The sequence below is a fragment of the Coregonus lavaretus genome, assembly GCF_964263955.1.
Source record: "Coregonus lavaretus genome assembly, chromosome: 6".
In the NCBI taxonomy this organism is placed as follows: domain Eukaryota; kingdom Metazoa; phylum Chordata; class Actinopteri; order Salmoniformes; family Salmonidae; genus Coregonus; species Coregonus lavaretus.
The window spans coordinates 32,392,148-32,409,192 of NC_139993.1; the positions used below are offsets into that span (position 1 = coordinate 32,392,148).

The 17,045-nt window shown below is 42.1% G+C and overlaps 1 protein-coding gene across 1 annotated transcript in view; it reads right to left on the minus strand.

The window, feature by feature from the left end:
- myo9b (myosin IXB) overlaps positions 1-17,045 on the minus strand; it is a 113,384-nt gene that overhangs the window by 58,098 nt on the left and 38,241 nt on the right. Inside the window, exon 2 of the mRNA XM_084164567.1 lies at positions 5,820-6,726. Coding sequence (XP_084020693.1) covers positions 5,820-6,659 — 840 coding nt within the window. The 5' untranslated portion in view covers positions 6,660-6,726. The remainder of the gene's footprint in view (positions 1-5,819; positions 6,727-17,045) is intronic.

Below are 17,045 nucleotides of genomic sequence, written 5' to 3' on the forward strand. Positions count from 1 at the left end.
CAGCGCACGCAAGTTCCACCTGCTCAAGCCAGCGCATGTCCAGGCCCGTCTGAAGTTTGCCAATGACCATCTGGATGATCCAGAGGAGGAATGGGAGAAGGTCATGTGGTCTGATTAGACAAAAATATAGCTTTTTGGTCTAAACTCCACTTGCCGTGTTTGGAGGAAGAAGAAGGATGAGTACAACCCCAAGAACACCATCCCAACCGTGATGCATGGAGGTGGAAACATCATTCTTTGGGGATACTTTTCTGCAAAGGGGACAGGACGACTGCACCGTATTGAGGGGAGGATGGATGGGGCCATGTATCGCGAGATCTTGGCCAACAACCTCCTTACCTCAGTAAGAGCATTGAAGATGGGTCGTGGCTGGGTCTTCCAGCATGACAACGACCCGAAACACACAGCCAGGGCAACTAAGGATTGGCTCCGTAAGAAGCATCTCAAGGTCCTGGAGTGGCCTAGCCAGTCTCCAGACCTGAACCCAATAGAACATCTTTGGAGGGAGCTGATAGTCCGTATTGCCCAGCGACAGCCCCGAAACCTGAAGGATCTGGAGAAGGTCTGTATGGAGGAGTGGGCCAAAATCCCTGCTGCAGTGTGTGCAAACCTGGTCAAGACCTACAGGAAACGTATGATCTCTGTAATTGCAAACAAAGGTTTCTGTACCAAATATTAAGTTCTGCTTTTCTGATGTATCAAATACTTATGTCATGCAATAAAAGCAAATTAATTACTTAAAAATCATACAATGTGATTTTCTAGATTTTTGTGATACAAATTACAGACCTCTACATGCTTTGTAAGTAGGAAAACCTGCAAAATCGGCAGTGTATCAAATACTTGTTCTCCCCACTGTATGTATATATATATATATATATATATATATATATATATATATATATATATATATATATATATATATATATATATATATATATATATATATATATATATATATATATATATATATATATATATATATATATATGTATACATATATATGCTTGCGCAGGTCTGTGAGCTGTACTGAAGGGCTGGTAAGGCTGTTACGGGGGAGCCAGGATGGAGCGTCTGGTCCTGGCTGAGTCCTGTGGGAATTGGTTCTCGGTTGTTTCACAGGCCAGTCTAAGTCTGCCCGTCAGACCACAGGCCTGGGGAAGCAGCAGAGCAGTCTGGAGCAGAGAGACATAACCAGCCTCAGCCAGCCTGCCAAAGGGACAAGGACTGCTGATTGAGGGGAAAATCTTCAGTTCTTCAGTTCTCTCCAACCAAAGCCTTAGGACCATCTATTCATCCTGCTGCTGCCTTAGAACATTGCACAGTGACTAGTCTATCCTGTAAAAGGGTCATGGATTATGAGGCATTGCAAAGAGTTGTAAGTTTGACGGATAGTATGCCAGATACTGTATTCTATTCTGCAGTGCAGTGAATGGACCAGACCAGTTGACATTTACAGGGCAATGCTGCCATTCTAGTGTGAAACCAGAATGAACTCTGTGTTCAAATTCAAGGGGGTCTGAGAATTTAATACCAATAAGTTACAATGCTGCATTTACTTCCAATAAACTGCATTCCTACTGAGTTTATGACCTATTTTTAGCCACATTATTGACGAATAAAACAGAAGTATGTGAGAGGGATTTGCTACCAGATTAGAGCTGGGGCCCATTAATTACAAACACCAAAGCAGCACTCGCTCCACACTCGTTGACAATCAATGACCAGTGTGTGATATCTGGGTTACACGTTTGGCAATTCTGTTATGTGTTTGTTTTACATTGGGTTTGGGAAGGGGGGGGGGGGGGGTTTCTGCTGATATAATTTTTACATTTTAGTCATTTAGCAGCCACTCTTATCCAAAGTGCACACATTTTCATATTTTTTTTCCCCCTCGTACTGGTACCCGGTGGGAATCTAACCCACAACCCTGGCGTTGCAAGCGCCATGCTATACCAACTTATTTAACCAGGAAGGGCTCATTGAGATTTGAAATCTCTTTTTCAAGTGCATCCTGGCCAAGATAGGCAGCACCAAGTCATTAAACAAGTACAGACAGACAACATGAAAAACTACAAGTAATCTAGTAAACATCCATAGAAATCACAGGAGTATAACAAAATCATAAAACAGCAAATTAAAAACATTGACAGGTCAAGGAATCAGCCTCAAAATGCAGGGCTTGGAGTTCTGCTAGCTGGTACGTGTGTTGGTATATCCAGGCAGAGTCAGAGGTGACATGGTGCCCAGAGCAGAGCATGCCTGTCACATGATGTCACATGACCAGGGGCCCAGAGTTTACTGACAACACATGACTCAGGCCACAGGTCAAATGTGATGTAAGAAAAAGGCTACACGTGTGTGTGTGTGTGTGTGTGTGTGTGTGTGTGTGTGTGTGTGTGTGTGTGTGTGTGTGTGTGTGTGTGTGTGTGTGTGTAAACAACCAAATGTGGGAAAGAAAGCCCACAGATGGGTGTATTTGTTCCTCTAACAACGAGAGAGACAGAACTTCCCCAGAGTCAAATGAAATCATGGATACTATTGTTATGTCTCTGCATCCAGTATGAAGGAAGTTTGAGGTAGTTTTGTGATCCAATGCTAACTAGCGTTAGCGCAATAACTGGAAGTCTATGGTATCTACTAGCATGCTAGCAGTTCCCATAGACTTCCAGTCATTGTGCTAACTCTAGTTAGCAATTGCATTACCCTAGTTAGCGACTTCCCTCAAACTGCAACCAGAGACATCAAAATGGTATCAACAAGTTCATCTTACTCTGGGTAAGTAGATAAAGGGCTTCATTGACAAAATCTGAAGTATCCCTTTAAGCATACTTCAGGAGTGCAACTCAGTCACCTGATCAAAAACACTGATGATTCACAGGCACACACAATTTGCTCTATGCTGATTGTTGTTCCCTTGTTGCAACTCGTATTATAGTAGGCCTAAACTTGATTGATTCTAACTATCATGGCATGCTAATTTTTCCAATTATAGGTAATGAATGGTAGCCATTGTTCTGCAATAATGTGTGTAATCCAATTAGAATTTACAATTAGATTTAGCTCTAGACCACAAATAGAAGATGGAAATTATTTGAACCACATGGGAGCTCTAGAGCTTATCAGAGTTATTCTAAAGCTGGTGTCTAGAAAATATTTCCATGAGCTTTCCTTTAGTTTGCACAGCTGTTCAACAAAACTGACAATGACTACTGGTCAAGAGCCTGACCTTCGCTCTATTCTCACATGACATGACTCATGATACACTGATATAGAACAGGGGGTATATCACAAATCAGGATCACTGAGTAAAAACATTCAGATATAGCAGCTTGTTCTCTTCCAGAAAGCCAAAGTTGAATGGGTTATTGTGTTAACACCATATCATTTTCAGGTAAATCTTTCTTCAGGACATAGAAAATGTGGAGTTTGAGAATATTAATAAACATTTTGTTAAACTGATGCCTGGGCTAATATCTCCACACCTTCTTTCATTTCTTCTTTTTTAGGAAAATAGCTTTTATAACAGTCTATACATTAGCCTCAGATCCTCTTTCTCCCCTAAGATCACATGACTGATGACTATAACTGAGATCTCCAACTCCTGGCTCAAGGAAAACACATTTGATTAGGGGCACATCTCAAAAGTCCTATTTTCTGGAAGAACTAGGTTTGATGCTCTTCATGCTTCCTGCACTTCTTCAATATTATTAATGTGGACAGAGTGCAGGCTGATGGATCGTCCATGCATCATGACAACATTAGTCACCTATGAAGATGAATCATCTGCCTTGGGAATGAGCTATCAGCAAAAAACATTTCACATCCGGTTTAATTCTCTGATTCTATGCTAACCTTGACTGTGTGAGACTGTGCAGAAATACAAATAATGGGGAATGAGTGTTTACAGACACTTATGACAGACATAAAGGTGAGGCACAAACAAACATCCTTAGCCCCATTCCAACCACACAGACATCCTGCTAGACAAGGTTTGATATTCGGTATGAGCTCCAACTTCATTGCACATTAGTTAAAAAAAATATTTTAAAAAACGTTACCTATCACAATATTTTTGGGGGACGATATTATAACGCTATATTTTTCTATTTGCTAGGTAGTGTTAGCTAGCGCTAGTTGGCTGTACCTGCGCCAAAACTCTGGTATTTTCATCCTATAGCCTGTTCTCCATCTTCTTTTTCAATAGTGAGCCAACATGTTTTCAGCTCTTATTTCCATGACATACAGTTGAAGTCGGAAGTTTACATACACTTAGGTTAGAGTAATTAAAACTTGTTTTTCAACCACTCCACAAATTTCTTGTTAACAAACTATAGTTTTGGCAAGTCAGTTAGGACATCTAATTTGTGCATGACACAAGTAATTTTTCCAACAATTGTTTAGACAGATTATTTCACTTGTAATTCACTGTATCACAATTCAAGTGGGTCAGAAGTTTACATACACTAAGTTGACTGTGCCTTTAAACACCTTGGGAAATTCCAGACAATGATGTCATGGCTTTAGAAGCTTCTGATAGGCTAATTGACATAATTTGAGGCAATTGAAGGTGTACCTGTGGATGTATTTCAAGGCCTACCTTCAAACTCAGTGCCTCTTTGCTTGACATCATGGGAAATCAAAAGAAATCAGCCAAGACCTCAGAAAAAAATGTGTAGATCTCTACAAGTCTGGTTCATCCGTGGGAGCAATTTCCAAACGCCTGAAGGTACCACGTTCATCTGTACAAACAATAGTACGCAAGTATAAACACCATGGGACCACGCAGCCGTCATACCGCTCAGGAAGGAGACACTTTCTGTCTCCTAGAGATTAACGTACTTTGGTGCGAAAAGTGCAAAACAATCCCAGAACAACAGCAAAGTATCTATATCCACAGTAAAACGAGTCCTATATCGACATAACCTGAAAGGCCACTCAGCAAGGAAGAAGCCACTGCTCCAAAACTGCCATAAAAAAGCCACACTACGGTTTGCAACTGCACATGGGGACAAATATCGTACTTTTTGGAGAAATGTCCTCTGGTCTGATGAAACAAAAATAGAACTGTTTGGCCATAATGACCATCGTTATGTTTGGAGGAAAAAGGGGGTTGCTTGCAAGCCGAAGAACACCATCCCAACCGTGAAGCACGGTTGTGGCAGCATCATGCTGTGTGGGTGCTTTGCTGCAGGAGGGACTGGTGCACTACACAAAATAGATGGCATCATGAGGAAGGAAAATTACGTGGATATATTGAAGCAACATCTCAAGACATCAGTCAGGAAGTTAAAGCTTGGTTGCAAATGGCTCTTCCGAATGGACAATGACCCCAAGCATACTTCCAAAGTTGTGGCAAAATGGCTTAAGGACAACAAAGTCAAGGTATTGGAGTGGCCATCACAAAGCCCTGAAAACTTCTGACCCACTGGGAATGTGATGAAAGAAATAAAAGCTGAAATAAATCATTCTCTCTACTATTATTCTGACATTTCACATTCTTAAAATAAAGTGGTGATCCTAACTGACCTAAGACAGATAATGTTTATTAGGATTAAATGTCAGGAATTGTGAAAAACTGAGTTTAAATGTATTTGGCTAAGGTGTATGTAAACTTCCGACTTTAACTGTATCAAAACTCATTTTCTAATGCTCTCTTGTCGCTCTGCAGCAGACATAGCCTATAGTGAGCAAAATGTTTGGAACATCAAATAAATACATATAGAATCGTGAGAATCACAGTACATATCATGTTGGCACCTATCGTGAGGTCCCTGGCAATTCCCAACCCTATTGCACATGCGTACAAAAAGTCTTACCTCCAGCACAGGCCCAGCACCCAGGATGGTCCTCTCCACTCCACTGGCGTAGCCCTTCTGGCTGAGGGCCGTCAGACAGTGGATAAGGAAGTTGGTGCTCTGCGTCTTCCCGGAGCCGCTCTCCCCAGAGATAACGATGCACTGGTTCACCCTCTTCCTTAGCATGGCGTAGTAGGCCACGTCCGCGATGGCAAAGATGTGTGGCTCCAGTTTCCCCAGCTGGTGGTTCTCGTACATCTTGACGTACTTGGGGTTGTAGATGGGTAGGAACTTGAAAGGGTTGATGGCAATGAGGATAGACCCGGCGTAGGTGTAGATCTTTTTCTTGTGGAAGCGGTTGCGAAGGTTATCCAGGATGCTGCTCTCGTTGAGCACCGGGAGGTTACACAGGTCGTCAAAGTCCTCCTGGCGCGGGGGGAGGAAGCCTCTGGCCGCCAATCTCTGGGCCTCCTGCTCCTTGCAGAGGGCGGGAAGGTGGACGTAGTGGATGGTGCCGTCGCGGTTCCTCTCCTGGAGGACGAAGTAGAAGCCCTCGCTCTGGGGATGCTGCTCCTGGGCTTTGCGAGGCCACAGCAGGACCCTCTGGACGGGGAGGTCCCCAGACTCCAGCACCCACTCCTCCCCGCCGCACTCCTTCACCTCAGCCAGCACGTAGAGGCGCTGCGGGTCCACGCCCAGGGCCGAGGCTGCGTCCTGGATGACAGAGGCAGCCGTGGCCTCCTTGGGCACTTTGAGGGAGCAGCAAGGTGGGCAGTCCGCTGAGAGCCGTGGGTAGACCTGCAGGTTGTAGGCCCGTCCATCTTTGCTAGCTGCTCCGCCTTCGCCATCATTAACACTCATTCTGGGGCAGGTGGAGTCGCCTCAGCATGCCGTCCGCACTGCCTTCTATTCGCTCACCACCCAGCACCTGGGGAGCAAAGGAAGACAATTGTTTTCAGAGACAGCAGAGCTTATGTGCAGGAAGCTGACTGAAAGCAACAAGAGCTGTGGTGCAAACTGTTAGCCACATTTCCGCTAAAAGTGTCTTTGCCAAACAACCCTTTGTAGGATCAAGTCTTCAATTAAGAAAAGGGTTTCATTTAGGCTAAATGAAAGACATTGAGCTATGCCGATTGTGGAAGTTTCCCATTTGGGCATTGCAGCCTCGCAAAGTTCTAAACAGCTTGCCACAATGGCATTACTCCTGTGTTTAAAAATGCTAACAAATGGGTTGGTTTTAAACAAAAAAGACTCACAGCCCAGAGGGAAAGCTTGGATTTGCGCATTTTGAGTGCATGTATACTCCAAACGGCTGTTTGTCTTGGACTAAGCAGCTGAAGAGTGGAAATTTGACTTGCATCACAGCACATAGGCAGGCAATTGAAAACGTGGTTCTAATAAATTGATTAGAAATATCCTTCAACTATTGAAATCAAGCAATGTACACTACCATCAAGGGAATTCTTAATCCTACATTTCATAGCAAAGGCATTTTAGGAAAGCTAATGCTTAGTCCAGTGGTATTCAAAGTCAGGGTCGCAACACCAAAAAAACGAAAAAAAAAGATGACAAAAAATAATAGGAACAAAAAATTCAGAGCAAGATTATTGTATAGGACAATATACAAACGTTTTTGAGAAAGACCATTAAAAAAATACAATTTTATTTAATACATTTATTTATTGTTTTTTAAATTTTGTTAGAGATGAAAATGCAATGAATTTAAGGATATTTGTTCAAGTAAAAATCGAAATGTATTTTAAAAGGTTGTGTCATTAAACGCTGAATAAATATAGGCTATACCAAGGGGCAGGGGCCAGTACAACCACAAACTGTTGACTGACATTCAAGTTTAGTTAATGTTTTGTGCCACTGTCCATCTGACACACTAATGTTTACAGGTATTCCCAGTTCTCAGGTTTCTGTGTCTAGAACCCAGCCTCAAAGCTCCCTGGCCCTAAAGTTTGCCTACATTTGATTTCCCCACATGGAATTTCCACTAGTGAGAAATGTTCTGTTGTCTTTGGGTTCATTGGACATAGATCAGACACCCATGCATGCCTTAAATGTGAGAAGGTAATGGGATGATAATGATGACTAATTTTTCAAAATCATTACAGTAGCTGTCACATTAAAGGCCTACTCTAAAAATAGCACCACCACAGAAACTTTACTATTAGCAGCAAAGGCAAATGAAGTTGTCCCCTCAGCATCTTCCTCCGAATTAGGGCTGACCCCAATTAGTCGACTGGTCGGTTTGGTCGTTAGGCTGTTGGTCGACTGAGATTGTTTTAGTCGAGCAGTAACATACATACATACAGTGAGGGAAAAAAGTATTTGATCCCCTGCTGATTTTGTACGTTTGCCCACTGACAAAGAAATGATCAATCTATAATTTTAATGGTATGTTTATTTGAACAGTGAGAGACAGAATAACAACAAATAAATCCAAAAAAAGCATGTCGAAAATGTTATAAATTGATTTGCTTTTTAATGAGGGAAATAAGTATTTGACCCCTCTGCAAAACATGACTTAGTACTTGGTGGCAAAACCCTTGTTGGCAATCACAGAGGTCAGACGTTTCTTGTAGTTGGCCACCAGGTTTGCACACATCTCAGGAGGAATTTTGTTCCACTCCTCTTTACAGATCTTCTCCAAGTCATTAAGGTTTCGAGGCTGATGTTTGGCAACTCGAACCTTCAGCTCCCTCCACAGATTTTCTATGGGATTAAGGTCTGGAGACTGGCTAGGCCACTCCAGGACCTTAATGTGCTTCTTCTTGAGCCACTCCTTTGTTGCCTTGGCCGTGTGTTTTGGGTCATTGTCATGCTGAATACCCATCTACGACCCATTTCCAATGCCCTGGCTGAGGGAAGGAGGTTCTCACCCAAGATTTGACGGTACATGGCCCCGTCCATCATCCCTTTGATGCAGTGAAGTTGTCCTGTCCCCTTAGCAGAAAAAACCCCCCAAAGTATAATGTTTCCACCCCCATGTTTGACAGTGGGGATGGTGTTCTTGTGGTCATAGGCAGCACTCCTCCTCCTCCAAACACGACGATTTGAGTTGATGCCAAAGAGCTTGATTTTGGTCTCATCTGACCACAACACTTTCACCCAGTTCTCCTCTGAATCATTCAGATGTTCATTGGCAAACTTCAGACGGCCCTGTACATGTGCTTTCTTGAGCAGGGGGACCTTGCGGGCGCTGCAAGATTTCAGTCCTTCACGGCGTAGTGTGTTACCAATTGTTTTCTTGGTGACTATGGTCCCAGCTGCCTTGAGATCATTGACAATATCCTCCCGTGTAGTTCTGGACTGATTCCTCACCGTTCTCATGATCATTGCAACTCCACGAGGTGAGATCTTGCATGGAGCCCCAGGCCAAGGGAGATTGACAGTTATTTTGTGTTTCTTCCATTTGCGAACTGTTGTCACCTTTCACCAAGCTGCTTGGTGATGGTCTTGTAGCCCATTCCAGCCTTGTGTAGGTCTATAATCTTGTCCCTGACATCCTTGAAGAGCTCTTTGGTCTTGGCCATGGTGGAGAGTTTGGAATCTGATTGATTGTTTGCTTCTGTGGACAGGTGTCTTTTATACAGGTAACAAACTGAGATTAGGAGCACTCCCTTTAAGAGTGTGCTCCTAATCTCAGCTCGTTACCTGTATAAAAGACACCTGGGAGCCAGAAATCTTTCTGATTGAGAGGGGGTCAAATACTTATTTCCTTCAATAAAATGCAAATCAATTTATAAAATTTCTGACATGTGTTTTTTTGGATTTTTTTGTTGTTATTCTGTCTCTCACTGTTCAAATAAACCTACCATTAAAATTATAGACTGATCATTTCTTTGTCAGTGGGCAAACATACAAAATCAGCAGGGGATCAAATACTTTTTCCCCCTCACTGTACATACATACATACACATCCTTTAAAAAAAAAAATATATATATACAGTGGGGGAAAAAAGTATTTAGTCAGCCACCAATTGTGCAAGTTCTCCCACTTAAAAAGATGAGAGAGGCCTGTAATTTTCATCATATGTACACGTCAACTATGACAGACAAAATGAGGAAAAAAAATCCAGAAAATCACATTGTAGGATTTTTAATGAATTTATTGGCATATGATGGTGGAAAATAAGTATTTGGCCAATAACAAAAGTTTCTCAATACTTTGTTATATACCCTTTGTTGGCAATGACACAGGTCAAACGTTTTCTGTAAGTCTTCACAAGGTTTTCACACACTGTTGCTGGTATTTTGGCCCATTCCTCCATGCAGATCTCCTCTAGAGCAGTGATGTTTTGGGGCTGTCGCTGGGCAACACAGACTTTCAACTCCCTCCAAAGATTTTCTATGGGGTTGAGATCTGGAGACTGGCTAGGCCACTCCAGGACCTTGAAATGCTTCTTACGAAGCCACTCCTTCGTTGCCCGGGCGGTGTGTTTGGGATCATTGTCATGCTGAAAGACCCAGCCACGTTTCATCTTCAATGCCCTTGCTGATGGAAGGAGGGTTTCACTCAAAATCTCACGATACATGGCCCCATTCATTCTTTCCTTTACACGGATCAGTCGTCCTGGTCCCTTTGCAGAAAAACAGCCCCAAAGCATGATGTTTCCAACTCCATGCTTCACAGTAGGTATGGTGTTCTTTGGATGCAACTCAGCATTCTTTGTCCTCCAAACATGACGAGTTGAGTTTTTACCAAAAAGTTATATTTTGGTTTCATCTGACCATATGACATTCTCCCAATCCTCTTCTGGATCATCCAAATGCACTTCAGACGGGCCTGGACATGTACTGGCTTAAGCAGGGGGACACGTCTTGCACTGCAGGATTTGAGTCCCTGGCGGCGTAGTGTGTTACTGATGGTTGGCTTTGTTACTTTGGTCCCAGCTCTCTGCAGGTCATTCACTAGGTCCCCCCGTGTGGTTCTGGGATTTTTGCTCACCGTTCTTGTGATCATTTTGACCCCACGGGGTGAGATCTTGCGTGGAGCCCCAGATCGAGGGAGATTATCAGTGGTCTTGTATGTCTTCCATTTCCTAATAATTGCTCCCACAGTTGATTTCTTCAAACCAAGCTGCTTACCTATTGCAGATTCAGTCTTCCCAGCCTGGTGCAGGTCTACAATTTTGTTTTTGGTGTCCTTTGACAGCTCTTTGGTCTTGGCCATTGTGAAGTTTGGAGTGTGACTGTTTGAGGTTGTGGACAGGTGTCTTTTATACTGATAACAAGTTCAAACAGGTGCCATTAATACAGGTAACGAGTGGAGGACAGAGGAGCCTCTTAAAGAAGAAGTTACAGGTCTGTGAGAGCCAGAAATCTTGCTTGTTTGTAGGTGACCAAATACTTATTTTCCACCATAATTTGCAAATAAATTAATTAAAAATCCTACAATGGGATTTTCTGGATTTTTTTTTCTCAATTTGTCTGTCATAGTTGACGTGTACCTATGATGAAAATTACAGGCCTCTCTCATCTTTTTAAGTGGGAGAACATGCACAATTGGTGGCTGACTAAATACTTTTTTTCCCCACTGTATATATATATATATATATATATATATATATATATATATATATATATATATATATATATATATATATATATATATATATATATATATATATATATTCCCCTTTATTACTTTCCAACCCCGCCACCCTTTCCCTACTTGGATTAAACTAGTGAACAACAATGCTTAGGCCTCTACTTCCAGCTTATACCTACTATCTACATTTTATGGACACAGTCAATTTTACAATAATTATATTTTGTTTGTTTTTTCTCCTGAACTTCCTCTACTCTCAACCACTTTTCATGATGTCCATCCGGTTTGCTTCTATATGCCATATCTTTCTAACTGTGCCCTTTCACAAAAGCTCCCAACCTACAACCTATAAACTTATTATGGACACAGTATGCTTACATTATTAGTTATCTTGTTATTATTTGTTGTTAGTTATTAGTCCCATCCTTCAATTCCATTCAACACCTCCCATCTATCTTTTAACACCATCCATATAGGATTTCTATTTGCCATATATATTTCAACTGTACTGTGATGTTTTACAAAAGTTCTGAACCTTTCTATTCTCATTGTTTCTACAGATTGTGAATTGAAAATAAACATTTTTGCTAAAAGTATTATTATGTTATTGATCGATTGACTATGACTTTTCAGATCATCCAGTAATGCTATCTGCAAGGTTAGCTCCAGGTAAATATTGCAATCCTTTAGCCATTCTTGGACCTGTGTCCAAAAACAAGCTACAAATGGACAGTACCAAAACAAAATGATCTAATGATTCTGTCTCTTCGCAGCAAAATCTGCAGAGCTGGGAAGATTGTATCCCCCATATAAATAACATTCTATTAGTAGCAAGAATTTTATATAATAATTTAAAATTGAAAGATTCTAAGTTTTGAATCCTGTGTCGTTTTGCGTATCAGTTCATAAACACTATGCCATGGGATCGGTATGTCAAAAATCTCTTGATTTTTATTAAAAAACACATAGGGTGTGTCTATATGGAAAAATACATGTTTAAAAATGGTCGAAAGAACAGACAACTGCCGGTCGACCAAGATTATTTTTTTGTCGGGGACAGCCCTCCTCCGAATTTAACCTTAAAAGAAACACACGCACAGACACCCACCATACTGTCACACACTTCGTCTTCCCATTCATGGATGATTACATTTTCACCTTGGCAGAGCTCCAATAGTACTACATTATGGACCCTAAACATTTAATAAGCAGAAACTGTGGAGAGGCTGTTCAGGCTGGAAACTCAAAAGGTACCCGTGATTTCCAGAGGGAAGTGACACTTACCATCTCAAGCATTCGGCAGCACTTTACGGTCGACCGCAAGACAGCCAAAGAAACTCAAAATGAATATGATGATGAGTAACACGATTGCGTTTTTATGTCAATGTTGCCTAATAAAATGTACAGGACTGGTTTTGATACAACGCTATTTGATAGGAAGTTAGCAGGAAGTTCTTGGCAGATGTAAAAAATGTGAAAAGGTTTTAGTTCATTGAGCAGTATATATAATCAAAGAGATAGTCCATTTCACAGCCTCCACCAACAAGCCAGTGGCAGACTATAGAGAGACTGGCATGGAGCTTTTGCTATACCAGTAATGCCACTGTTCTTTGACCAGATGAGACTGGCATGCTTTATTAAGCTGCTGCCAATAGCTTTTGGCTCAAGGTCAACTCAAGATACCCCAGATTTACATATGGGCATTTTCATGTAAAAGGACGCATGAGCACCAACATGTGAAGTACATAGGAGCATGTCAAACAGGGTGTCAAATGAAAGCGAAGAGTCTATATTTTTTAGAAATGAAGACATATACATTTTTTTAAACCATTTTCCATCCAAAACATTTGGAACAAGCAAAACCTTGGATTTCTAGTCAAACAGCTAGAAAAGGGGGTCTTAGACAACATCTACCAGAAAAAGTCTTAAGTAATAGAAATACATAAAAACAAAATAAAGACTCCTACAAACTAATATCAAAAATTTATATTTAGCTTTGGAGAAATGATTTGCCTTCTGTAAGTTTAAGAAACATTGCCTTGTAATTCCGTTACCAAAGACCACATATCTTTAAGATATTTTCTAATTACTCTACCTCATGAAGAGGATAAAGTTCACCGAAGTAACAAGTAAAAGGTAGACCTACCAATTAGCTAGTGTTTTTACTGATATGAAGTTTGTTTATGAATTACTAAGTGACGAAAACTCGTAATTATGTTAGCAAATCAGTAACGGAATTACTGCAATTGAATTGGCTACAATGGGAAATCATAGTAGTCACAAACCACAGTTGGGTCACCTGTTTCTGTCCTCCCTTACACTAGCATACTGTTATGTTTAGCTTATAACTTTTATTTCTCTTTTTGCCATCTGGTGGTCAAAGCAAGACTGTGAAAACAGTCTGGACAACCCCTCCTTCTCACTCTACCTCTCCAGTTAATGTAATCTCTCCCCGCTCTTACTGACACTAGGGTTGGGCGATATTATGATAGAATCGTAAATCAACGATGGTTGACAGCCATCGTCTATGGTGACGACATTCTGATGTGACAGATGATAGTTTAGCCTATTTGAACTTGACTGGAACAATGCAATAAAGAGCGTACAAGAGAGCATGGCACAGCCGGGCAACATGCCAAATGGCAGAGGGTAACATAATTTGTGTGATTCTCTGTAATAATGGTATGGGAATAATCATGTATTTTCTTGCATCAAACACCACAACATTTTTTTTTAAAGGCCTTCATTGAACACCACACATTGGCTGCGGCTGCTACTGTAGGCTGAATGACAGAACAGCTATTTCAATGTTAAAATGTTATGGGATGCATTTTCTCCATTGTTTTTGATGGCAAACAATATGGTAGGCCCACATTATGATCAAATAGCCACAGTAGCCTACATGGCCACTGTTAAAACAGTAACTTAAAGCGGGTACAGCCTCACTTCACAATAAACGCACGCTGGAAGTTGCACAGAATTTTCACAAACATTCAAGTTTGTGCTCAGCAGACCTGAAATCTGCTCAGTGCCAAAAAGAATGACAGGGAACACTGCTCCTGGCTCGCCCTACCATAGCTCCTTGCCCGCCCAAACAAAATATTTAAATATTTTTAAAGTATTTGACCGAGATGCGCGCCGACAGAAAGACCAATCATTGTCAGATAATGCATCCGAGCCAGACCGCATCAGATACATGGGGCTACATCTTGTAAGAAAGAAGGGCGCTGTTTCAGTATATCGGATGCTATTTTGGACTAACGTGTGAAGGTAACCTACTTTGAGGTCATTTGTTTTACCATCAGATGAAAACATGACTGGTTGTGTTTATGCCACATTAAAAAGGTCGGCTAATACATTTTTACAGTTAAATTACATGTTACTATAAAACCCACAATAGAACCACTAAAGCAGTCATTTGGACTGCTCATGAATTTAAAAAATGTATTACTCTGCCATTTTTTAAGTCATGCCCCCCTCCATCTATTACTTTTCCTAAATTAGTCTATATAACACAATGTTGTTAGAATCTTAATATCACAAAGAGAACTGATGTTATAGACAGTTTTAGGAGGGCATGTCATTTTTATATGGTTTTCCCCGTTCACCCTCCTCGACAGTAGGGTCTGCGCCCCTCCTTCTCCCGATAGTTGAAGCTGCCGTGCCCATTTGAAAATCACCCCGATACTTGCCTCGAAAGTTAACTTAAGCTATACCTAAATGAATTTCACACATATAATAACAGATGAAATAAATGAAGTAGGCTAAAGTATGATGAGGAATAATGGATGAGTTGATGTGCGAGGGGAAGCGAACAATGCATAATTATGTAGTCACCAATTGTGAATGAAGAAAAGGGCGGGCCATTCTATTGTATTGGTATATTCTAATTATAATCTCAAAATGTTATGTACTCTATAAATCTACTCTGGCCTACTTGGAGTACACAGTGAGAGCGAGCGTAATTTACAATGGCAAGAAGACCAAGACGAATGGATGCACACGTTGCGTTGCTACAGAATTTGAATGAAAACGACTGATGTTGGGGAAGAAATTAATTATGATGACATCTCTGATGAGTATTCGTCTAATACTGAGCCTCAACCTGAACCTACACCTCCGAGGGCTAAGCGCAAAAAAAGCCAGAAATGTGCGCACTGAGCAGGTGCCCACGCCACCACCAAATGAAACTGTGAGAGGACAGCACCATTTGGAATAGAACAAGCCAGTGAGAATTCTACGGGCTATTATCAGCACAAAATGGCATCACTGAGGGAGCAGGGCCTACATCTCAAGCAATAAATAAATCAGCAACGCATTTAACAGCTTTCGATATTTAGGCTATGTGACATGGACATGCTGCAACGCTGACGATACACAACTAATCTTCTCCTTTCCCCCTTCTGATAACCAGGTGGCGAATCGCATCTCTGCATGTCTGGCAGACATATCAGTATGGATGACGGATCACCACCTCAAGCTGAACCTTGGCAAGACGGAGCTGCTCTTCCTCCCGGGGAAGGACTGCCCGTTCCATGATCTCGCCATCACGGTTGACAACTCCGTTGTGTCCTCCTCCCAGAGTGCGAAGAGCCTTGGCATGACCCTGGACAACACCCTGTCGTTCTCCGCTAACATCAAGGCGGCGACCCGATCCTGCAGGTTCATGCTCTACAACATTCGGAGAGTACGACCCTGCCTTACACAGGAAGCGGCACAGGTCCTAATCCAGGCACTTGTCATCTCCCGTCTGGATTACTGCAACTCGCTGTTGGCTGGGCTCCCTGCCTGTGCCATTAAACCCCTACAACTCATCCAGAATGCCGCAGCCCGTCTGGTGTTCAACCTTCCCAAGTTCTCTCACGTCACCCCGCTCCTCCGCACACTCTACTGGCTTCCAGTTGAAGCTTGCATCTGTTACAAGACCATGGTGCTTGCCTATGGAGCTGTGAGGGGAACGGCACCTCCGTACCTTCAGGCTCTGATCAGTCCCTACACCCAAAAGAGGGCATTGCGTTCATCCACCTCTGGCCTGCTGGCTCCCCTTCCTCTGCGGAAGCATAGTTCCCGCTCAGCCCAGTCAAACCGGTTCGCTGCTCTGGCACCCCAATGGTGGAACAAGCTCCCTCACGACGCCAGGACAGCGGAGTCACTCACCACCCTCCGGAGACATTTGAAACCCCACCTCTTTAAGGAATACCTGGGATAGGATAAAGTAATCCTTCTACCCCCCTAGATTTGCCTGCACTTAGCCTCTGCCCAGGCTTTCAACTACCTTGTCTTTCGTCATGATTCGTCCAGTTGTAGCATGCGATTTAGCCCAACGGTGGTTTTAGCAGAGTGTTTATTTTGTATGTATTTCTTGTAATGGCCAATAGGGGGCGATTCCATCGTATATCACGATGTTTTAGGAGTATATAATCACGATAGGACAAAGGTTGACAAAGCAGTTTAAATTTGGTCACTCCGCCATGGCCTTGACTTCAATGTCCACAGACTTCATTTTTTGGTCCGGTCCGGACCGACCTTCATTTGGCCCAAACATAGACGTCCATGATTGGTTCTGATTTGGTCCGGACCAAATCTGAACCCAAACGTCCATGTTTCACAAGTTTGGACAGCACAGTACAATCCAGTAGAGTACAGAACAGTAAAGAAAAGTAGAGTACTGAACAGTACTGTAGAGT